General features: G+C 37.1%; 1 protein-coding gene across 1 annotated transcript; it reads left to right on the forward strand.

The window, feature by feature from the left end:
- Nucleotides 1-1,473: 1,473 nt before the first annotated feature.
- tnfsf11 (TNF superfamily member 11) lies at nt 1,474-7,063 on the forward strand. The gene is made up of 4 exons (XM_030787287.1): nt 1,474-1,668; nt 3,627-3,662; nt 6,373-6,511; nt 6,651-7,063. The coding sequence occupies exons 1-4, from the start codon at nt 1,474-1,476 to the stop codon at nt 7,061-7,063; spliced, it is 783 nt and encodes a 260-aa protein (XP_030643147.1).
- Nucleotides 7,064-10,108: the final 3,045 nt, after the last annotated feature.

The raw sequence follows: 10,108 nt of genomic DNA on the forward strand, positions 1-10,108 counted from the left end.
AAAAGCTCAGACAGTGGAAGAAGTATGTCTGATGTGTGATGAGATTCAGTAGCTCACTGCAGCTTGTGAACACCTCTTACTTTTCATGAGCCGCAGCGATCCTTTGTATCACACGATTAGTTGTATAATACAACCGTAATAAATGAATTCGAGGAGGGGTATAAGGGTAGGAAATGTGTGGGGAGCATGGCTGGGTGGTGGGAGTGACATCTGGTGGCGCGGCAATAAATTAAACTGCACATCATCACAGGAATCGCATAGTTCCAAGCTAAGCAGTATCACCAACCCAGGGGAAAGGTCTTCACATACTCTATGTTTCAGTGGAGACAGCGTGAAAAGTGAGCATGTGAAAAGAATTCCTTACCCTGTGGTGCCACAGGGAATTGGCAATTCAAAAACCAGGTTAAAAAAAAGGACACAGAGAAAAAAAAAAAAACTATACCACAGTTGTCACTGCTACTGTTTTTTAAAGCATCTTCTTTTCACATGTTTGAGATACATGGAATGTCTCCATTTCACCTGAGATACAAATGCATGCTTAAGAGTGTACTTTTAAATGAATATCTCATGTCACTCAAAGCTTTGTTTTCTCGACTCAGAACAAAGACAGTAGATGAGTATCATTTTACCAACATTCAGTGAGGGAAAGATCTAAGTCATTAACAAGGAGCCACATACCGTAGGCCCTCATTAAACATTAAACAAGGCACTCTGGTCTTAGAAAGGTCTTCCTTAAAGTAATAACCAATGTGTGACAGAGCTGCTCCTCTAAAATGAAACGTTTTTTTGCAAAGTGAAGTTACAAATGAGGTAGGCCCACTATACTTGCACAGAGCTGTGAATTCTGAGCTAGTCTAACCACAGGATTTGGAGATAATGAACTAATACGTATTTAAGCTTGCCATATTTTGACAGGGTTCCTTGTCAAAATATCAATTTCAGTAGTCCTGAAATAAACTGCTATTGTGTATCTATCTTCAGGGTGAATGAAATTGAGAAAGCCTACTGTTAGTCTACCAGCCAAAGAAAGCCCCTTAATTGGATTTGACACATGATATTTGTTTGAAAAGAAAAATAGAAATATGGTTTAATGTTGGTTGCATTGCAATTCCGTACAGGTCGTTCTAAAGACAGTCAGTAGACAGGTATTATTATCAAAGCGCATCATGCTGAACCTGATAGTCTACATAAATTTAAAAAAAAAAAAAAAAAAAGGAGAATGCGCCACAGCAAACGTCACGTGACCGGTACTGTCGCCGGAGGGGAGTTAAGTTCACAGAAATAAGAACTTCAAGTTCAACCTGCGTAGGGCTGCGCGCAACAGTTTAAGAAAAATCGAGGCTTCTTTCTCTATTATCTGATTGGCTGTCTCTCTACAAAAAGACCGAACTGTATTGCCCACCCACTGTTTATATGAATCACTGATCATTACTAGCTTCCTCCCACTGAGAAGAATATTTGAACCGAGCGCTCATGGCAGCTAATGATTACCGTGGTTACCTGCGGAACCATATCGAAATGGAGAACGGTCAACCGCGACTCCACGCGCCTCGCGGTGCGGCACCGACTCACAGACCACTGCTTTTTGGAACGCTCTTGATAATGGGATTGCTTCAGATCGCATCTAGTGTTGCAATTTTGTTACACTTAACCGGATACCTTCGCGAGGTAAGTTGTTTCAGGCAGTTACATGGTTGTGCACTATCTGAGAAGGTGAGCTTTTTTTCATGCGAAATGCTTAAGAAAATGCTGTTAGGCTGCTCGCTTGAAATTGAAGTTTGCTTTCGCTTTAAATCAAAACCATCTGTTTTTCAATACCTTGTATGCACGAATGACAAGATCATCAATTTCAGCTCAGACGATTTCAGGTTCTCGAAATTAGAGAAGTTTTACAAAAGATGTTTCAGTTTTCACATGCCGAGTCGGACGCTTGCAGGCACAGTTGAAACTTTAGATTAAGTATTGTATAAACTCTTAGAAGACTCTCCTCGAGCGGAACACTGCGACTATAATACTTCTGTGAAAAATTCCACAGTCATACAAAGGTGGTCGCTAGGAGCCCGTGTTTCTCATACTTGGGTTTCTCTCTCGGCAAATTTAATTTTTGACAGTAACAGCAAAAACTTACAAGAATATTGTAATCTTTTTGTAGATGTTTTCACCATTTTAGTGTCTTCGATTACGGCGCCGGTCCTGTAGAACAACCAGTTGGCAAAAAAAGGAAAACTATTCAGATTTGGATAGGGCTTCTGCCTATAGAAGCTTTGTCCCCATCCTCTCACACAAAACCACACCAGGCTGTAGATATATGAGAGCTTTTCCAGACACTGAATAGATTCTGAGTTTGTACATCTTTTACCCTTATTAAGAACATGTTCCTACCAGGATGCTCACAGATCTTCTTCTTCCGTGACGGAGTTTATTCTTCCATTAGTGCTGTATCTAACATCTTTAAATTTCGTCTTTGTTTTAACTGAGAGTGAGTTTACTGAATTAACTAAAAACGATGACAGAAATCTGAAAAATGGTGCGAAAAATTGAGACTGCATTTTTAAAGACAGTGCGTTGCTTAACATAAATTGTTTGTGTATTTCCTCGAAAAAGAGGTCGCTTGTCATCTTTAAACTTCTAACCTCATGAAAAAAAGCAAAAGGAAGGAACTATTAAAATCCACATCAATTTATTTACTAGCTGTTTTGATAAATAATCATCAAAACAGCTAACACGCCCAAGAGAAGCCATGTATGTAAACAATGCTAACATTCCTTGGTGACATTTGAATGTTGTGAACAATAATGGCATCTTGTTTAGTGAGGCTTTGGCATAAAAACAGTGGTGTGTATCAGAGACTTGTGTCCTGGAGAGGAGCCCGATCAACAGACACAAGAATGGGAAAAGATGAATTTCAGTTGTGTTTGGCACTAGGTTCAGGCTGTCATCGGAAACGGATGCAGAGAGAAAATTTTGTCATGAACCAAAACCTCATTTTAAAATACACAACTCAACTTTCTATTTCATTTGATTGCAGTCAATGACATTCCCATATATTTAGTGAAAGAAGAAATTGCATTGCACTGAATAATGCCATGTTTCTAATGACAGTTCCATCTGTAACTATTTTAGTGTGAGTCATGGGATTTTATAGAAAAGGCTTAGAGTGGAGATGTTTGCAGAGTATCAAAGTTTCTCTCTACCACCTGTTGTACTTTTCAGTGATGTGAACAAGAGGTGATCAAAACAGTTGTTTTTTGAATCAAAAGGAATTTGCAGAGTGGGAATACTTAAGGTTAATGAGAGCTTTTGTAGAAAGTTCTCATGGATGGCCTGTAGACTTCACTCGAAAAGAATATGGTTTGACTGTCAAGTTTCATCTTAAAAATACCTTCCCTCTCAAAAAGTCATCTCCCATAAAAAGTTATTTCTTGTAAAATCCCATGTCTGCAAAAGATTTTTTACTCTGAATTTGAAATATTTACCCTCCCATGACTGAGGTTTTAGAAGAGTTAATAAAGTATTAAGGATCCAGCTGTATCCAGCTAAAGCATTTACTACCTTGTATAAACTGTGATTCATTATACTTGATTGTATACAGATGTGTGATTACAATGTCTCTGTTATTTTTACAGGTAGACTTCACCTCAGCCCCACAAAAACCAGTAGAGGTGAGTTGTTCTACTTGTTTGTTTTTCTAATGTGTTGATATACAGGGAATAAAGAATAGAGCTTTCACAGGTATTGGACAAAACCTTTTTATTTAGTTAAGAGAGAATATAGAGGACATACAGCCTCACACCATCAATGACAATGATTTGACCTTTACCATAGATAATATGTGCCAAAATTCTTCTTGACTGTGGGGTCAAAGCATATGTCAGATTAGGTCTTTTGATGCTGAAACATATGGGCGTGGTCTCTTGAGTTCTTTCTGGACAGCTTTTTTCAGTCAATAGCATAATTCTGTAGGTCATTGATGGTCTGCTTGAGACCATGAAGTGATGTCTTTAAGAACAAATATTTTAGATGCAGTTGTTTCTCTTTGATGTCTTCTTGTTTTGTGTTGTAAATGGTGAAAAGCTAGATGAATAATGTACCACACTCTACATATTCTGATATACACAATTGTTCGTCTTCGCACAGCTGTGTCTCCTAAGTGAACGGATCTTTAGAAAGACTTTGCGGAAGGAATCATCCTTAAAATGATACCTGTTTATGCTTGTCATCAATTTAAATGTGTGGACAAACTTATTAAAGCATATATACGGTGTCTACCTCTCTTGGAAACTTTTCTTTATAACAATTAACTTATGTACCTTTCATACTATGGACAGCAAAAGCAACATTTTTGAAATATGTGCTTAGCACAGCTATTCCCATATTTTTGTTTAAAGAAACAAGTAAACATTGTGCTGCATACCACAGCTGCTAAAATACATTTCCGTGACCATTGTGGTCAGGTTGCCTGTAAAGAGGTCAACCCATAAGAAATAATGCTTGCTTTCTATCATGGTAGCAACCATAGGCCTTGTGGGAATCTAACCTGCATATTTCCCAGCCACATAATATGATTTTTTTTTCTTTACCAATTTGATGATGACACTCACATTATCCCACAGACTTTGTCATTATGAGCGCTTCATCGCAGGAAGTCTCTGCATTACTATAAGTTTGTCACATTTTCCCCATCAAAGAGCAGTTGGTGTTGCTTTGCTTCAGAAGAGAACTCAGAAGAGTAACCCACTCACTTTTCCTGTCTGGAGGATGCAGCCTTTAAGGTTGCCTATATTGAACTACTTGCCATATTCTAAGCCAATACTGTGTTCTATACACTGTCAGTGTGTTCAGTTGTGATCACCAAAACCCCTGGGGCGCATTACTCCCAATGAAAATTATAACCAAGGGATTCAAAGATTAAACATTTAAATCCATTATTACACATGTTTTCTTGTTTTTGTTGTTAATGTGCACATCATTTTGAGAGGTTGTGTATATTGGCCTGCTTTTTGTTTATGACCAACCAAATCCTTGAAAGTCCTCTGCAGCAGAATACCAGGAATTCTGCACTTAAAAACCATCTTATGAGAACATGCTCCAAGGATTTTAAACAGAAAATATTTGCTGCAAAATTATACTGGCTGTATTTGGGGACTGTGTTTGTAAAAGTTTTTGTATCTGTCATCTTATTTTAGTACCAGCTCAATAGTTATTAAATGTGTCCTCTTACTCAAGTGTCTGACTGGTACTGCTCGCCACAAATCATGGATAGATCCCAAAAGTGGCAGTGTGAAATTTATTCAGAATAGTCCTATAAATATTTCTAGGCTTGTTTATCCTTTCTATTTTTAAGGAATCTTGTAGTAAATATGTTTGCCTAGACAGTAAATAAACTTTGAAAGATGCAGTAATTGCTATGGTCAAGAAGGAAAAGGCAACTCACCTGCAAATTGTGCAAGAACTCATGGTTACATGGTTTTTGTATTTGGATGGAAGCATTGTTTTATGCTTTTGACATCTGAGTTTCTCAGGGGCTCAACAAATGCTATTAGTCCTCTGCGACAGAATAGTACCTCTGGAACACAACAACATGTTTAAGATGAATGGCTTGGGTTTTGGATTGTTATTGGGTAAAATATGACCTAAGCTTATTGGACATTCAGGAATCAGTTTGTCACTGGTTGTTTTAATCAATGAACAGCAGGAACGTGTGGCTGCTGATTTCACCACTGATAAAAACATAGGAAGGTGATGAGAAAAAAAAACAAGGAAGGCTAAGACATTTACAGAATGTTGATTGGTTCCTGTGAAGTAGATGTGGGTAACAGGTTCTTAAATCAGATACCTAAAAAGTGTTCCTCCCACTCTACATCCCATCTATTAATGCTGTTGATTACTGAATTTTGCAGTTTGGAACCCTCTCATCAATCTCCAAACCAGTTTCTGGTGTAATGCAGGGTTGATTGCTCGGCACCTAATTTTCTGTTGCACTACACTGTAAAGCTGTGTAATTGATTTGGTCAAGTCCACTTTGTCACTGAAGAAATCTCTACATGCCAATGTAGATCTCAACATGCCAATCTGTCATGCTGGAAGCACAAAAGAAAAACATTAGATTACCAGAAATACCATGATACAACTCAGACAATGCGTGAAGAAGATGTTTTTTGGTGGGTTTATAGGCGTTGGTTACCGATGCATCTTCAGACAATCTGAACATTTTAGACCATATAGTAGCAGATCCATATTGCAGTTTAAAAAACTTATGTTCACCTGAACCTTTGCCCTTGCCTTTATATCAGTTTTCACAACCCTGTTATGAAATATCTCTGCAGACCTGTTCATTGATGTTTCATGATGTATTTTGCTGCTCTGGTTTAGGATATGTCAGCTGAACCGATCATCGCTGATGCGCTGAAAGATCTAAGGAGGAAGAATAAATGTGTCAGAAAAGGAAAGGATGGAGGAGTAATGCCATTAGCTCATCTACCTATCATGACATCGTCTGATTTCTCCAATCGTAAGGAAATGCCTTTTGTTTTTTCCTTTGTAATGATGTCATAACCTATTTGAAAACGGATGTTCAATTATATTTGTACCTTTGAGGATTCTGCTGTCACTCTTAATAATTATTATGCACCCCATAATTGCATTTTCAGCAGAACAGCATGTCACCATGATACATTGGGATGAAGGTCGAGGACTTTTGCGAAAGATCAAGTATCATGATGGGCGTATCCTGGTGGATGAGGAAGGATATTACTATGTCTATGCCAAGACCTGCTTTAGGTATGCCCGGGAGCATGAAGAACAAAATGAGAGTGAAGTCCAACTGATTCAGTACATTTGCCTTAAGAAGCACACTCAGTCTACAATCAATCCTATTGTTCTCACAAAGAGTGGGGGCACACAGAATTGGAATAATACAACATACAATATGTACTGTGTGCAACAAGGGAGGGGCATCCTTTTGAGTAAAGGTGATGGGATTTTTGTCAAAGTGTCCAAATCATGGCTGTTGGACCTAGAACCTGAAGGGAGCTTCTTTGGTGCTTTCAAGATTAGCAACTGAACGACATTTTGCTACTGAATTTATATTAATTTTATAGCCTTGTGAATATTTTCAAAATGGCCAAGAACCACTGAGCACTTCTTTTTATTTAGATCACTGACTTTTTGTGTTTAGTTATTCTGAATTTTGATTATAATGTACAACATTTACATCACAGATTTGTTGTTGAGTTGTTGTTGAAATGTTGTCATGGATTGTGAATATATTGCACAATACCCCCCCCCCCCCAAAAAAAAAACCCCAAAACAAAAAATCTGACATCCAAGCATGCTGGCAAGTTGCCAGTGTCGACATTCTATTCATCACCACTCAGATGTGTGTGAGTGTTACATGAAATCCATGAGGGGCATGGAGGATTTTGTTACCATGCCCAGAGTACAGAAATGTTTTTGCCCAAAACCAAATAACCAAATGCTATTTTCGTCCTCTTTAACCCCAGTCATTCCATACCATTGCGAAAAATGAGATACGATATCGAAGAGAAAAAAAAAAAAAAGTAATTGTTTGGACGCTTTTATCTGGATTCCCTCAAAGTAGACCTCATAAGAGCACTTTCGACTTCATGTTGCTATGTTTTATGTCATGTTTACTTTTGTGTGTCAGTTATTCTTAGTTGAACTTAACTAGGGTAGAAAAAGTCTTCTAAACTTTCCATGCACATTCTGCTTTACCACATACAAAAAAGGACATGCAGTCCTTTCGGTTCTCCATCTTATCAGTGTATACCTAGCAGTATTGCACTGAAACATTACACTTTTTTGTTCCAAATGTATGAATCATTGTCAGTTTGAAAAACAAACAAAATCTAAATTGTAATGGTGTAAATTTTGAATTGCCAGGTGGTCTGAAATCATGTTGTGCATTTTAAACTGCAACATGATATATAGCACTCCATTTAAACTTAACTGAAAGGAACTGCAGAATTATCTTATACATTCCATTTAAAATCTTGACAAGTTGTTGTATATTTGACACAAAATGGGCTCTTACAGTATCTTTTATACATTTTAACTTGTATGATCATAGAATTACATCGGCATTGTTATAACAGTGTTAGCATCAATTAATGTCAGATGTAAGTAGTAATTTGGGATGTAAATAGCTTAGAGATAATGGTATGCCCAACAAAGTATAAATTATCACAGAAATTCAAATTTGGACACTTCAGATTTGCATAAAATATGATAAAGCACTTGGCACCATTATGGCTATCTCATTTGTTAGTGACTGAATAAGATTCTGACATAGCCAAAAAAGAGGCTAACTGTCTACAGTAGCCTGTAGCCCAGTGTTTTGGGGTCTTTTGTATGTTGCTGAAAAGATTATTCAAATAGGTAAACAAGGAGATTTTAAGATAGCTGGACTGTCGATGTGAGAACTGACTTTACTGACTAAGAAATTTGTGGAATCAAACTGAGTTTGGTGTACGTTAATTTAAGAGTTATTTTTCATTTTTGCCTTTTCTGGTGAAAATGGGAAGATGCACTAAATGTATTTATTTATTTGTTATGATAATTTAGATAGATCATTTGTAAAATACTCTTGTAAAAATCATGTACAGTAGGCCTATGTATGTTGTCTGGGCTCAGTTAATTTTGAATTTTTGGATGACAGGCATTGACTGTGGGTCAGTTGTAGAAGCGCTTTTATTTTCAAGCACAGGGCTCTTTTTTAAAGGTTATTTTGAGAGGTTTCTCAGTAAAGAAACTTTTGTATTTATGTACTATCAAACTGACAATTCTGTGGACAAATTCTCTGCCAAAACAGAATATATTATGCATCATAAAATATTTAGATCCACACTCAGTTAAAGAGGATTAAGAATTTTCATTTTTCAGTATGTTCATGTTCTGTTTATTTCTATGTTTATTTATATCATTTTAACTAATAAATACTTTTCTAAATATTTCCAAATTCCTCTGTTTTTTTTGTTGAAAACTATTGATATTGAAAGTGGTCTACCACTGTGATCAAGAATTAGAAAATTTTGATGTTAGTTTAGTAAATGACCATTTTGTTGTACACTGATGTAATAATTTCCACAGACCAAAAATGCTGTCGCCGCTGGGTGAATTTAAGAGTGAAAAAAATATGACATATATTTTTTTATTTGCTTGTTTGTTTTTTTAAAAAATCTTGGTTATCTTGACAATTAACAAAAGTATACCTATTGCTTTCTTGATCTATCAGTTTAGCGGTGTGATATGTTTCTGTCTCAGTAGAATAACTGCTCCCTGTTTTTAACTGTAAAGCAGAAACTAGTCCAAGTCCCAGATGCCCTCTGGGACAGTACAGTGTTCATTCCTGTTGCAAATTCAAGGTAACATCCTGGGCTTTTTAATAGGACCATATATGTAGGTGTTTGACTTTTCTTTTAAACTTTCTTTTCCTTTAGCATAAAATAGTGCATGTCCCAGCTAGGGCATTAGATAAGCTCAAAGTTACTTCATTAACATGATTATGGGAGTCTCATTTACTAATACACTAATATCCACTAGTGAACAAGAAGTGTTAAAGAAGGAAGCTCTCAAAATTGCACTCTAGAAGAGCTGTAGACATTGAAGTCTGCTTGGGGTAACCAAGACACGTATACATGTACTTGCACAATAATGTACAAGTCTATGTCAAGAGACAGGCATTTCGAGCTGATGACCTTATTTAAAGTCACTAATGACCTGGAAGTTTCTTAAAATGCAGAGGCAGAGGATCTGCTTTGGAAAATCAGGCCCCCCCTTGAAAGTCTGAAGCAAAGCTGTATTAGCCTTCCACAAACTGATAAGCATTGCACTGATAAGCAAATCATTGCATTTACTGGCCACTGTCCGGGGGAAAACAAACCCAACTGGGTTAAATGTATTCATTCTTGTTTCTCCAAGAGGACTCATCTTAGATTTTGAGATGTATCGGCGAAGAACACCTTCAAGGGACCTGAAAGAGGATTAGGCATTTGAGCAGCAGCAGTTCCTCAGCTGGTAGAAAGTTCCAAGGACTGGACTATTTTTGATTGATATTTCACATCTGTTGAACTCCTTGATGTGCTGTTTG

The sequence above is a fragment of the Chanos chanos genome, chromosome 10 (assembly GCF_902362185.1).
Source record: "Chanos chanos chromosome 10, fChaCha1.1, whole genome shotgun sequence".
Classification (NCBI taxonomy): domain Eukaryota; kingdom Metazoa; phylum Chordata; class Actinopteri; order Gonorynchiformes; family Chanidae; genus Chanos; species Chanos chanos.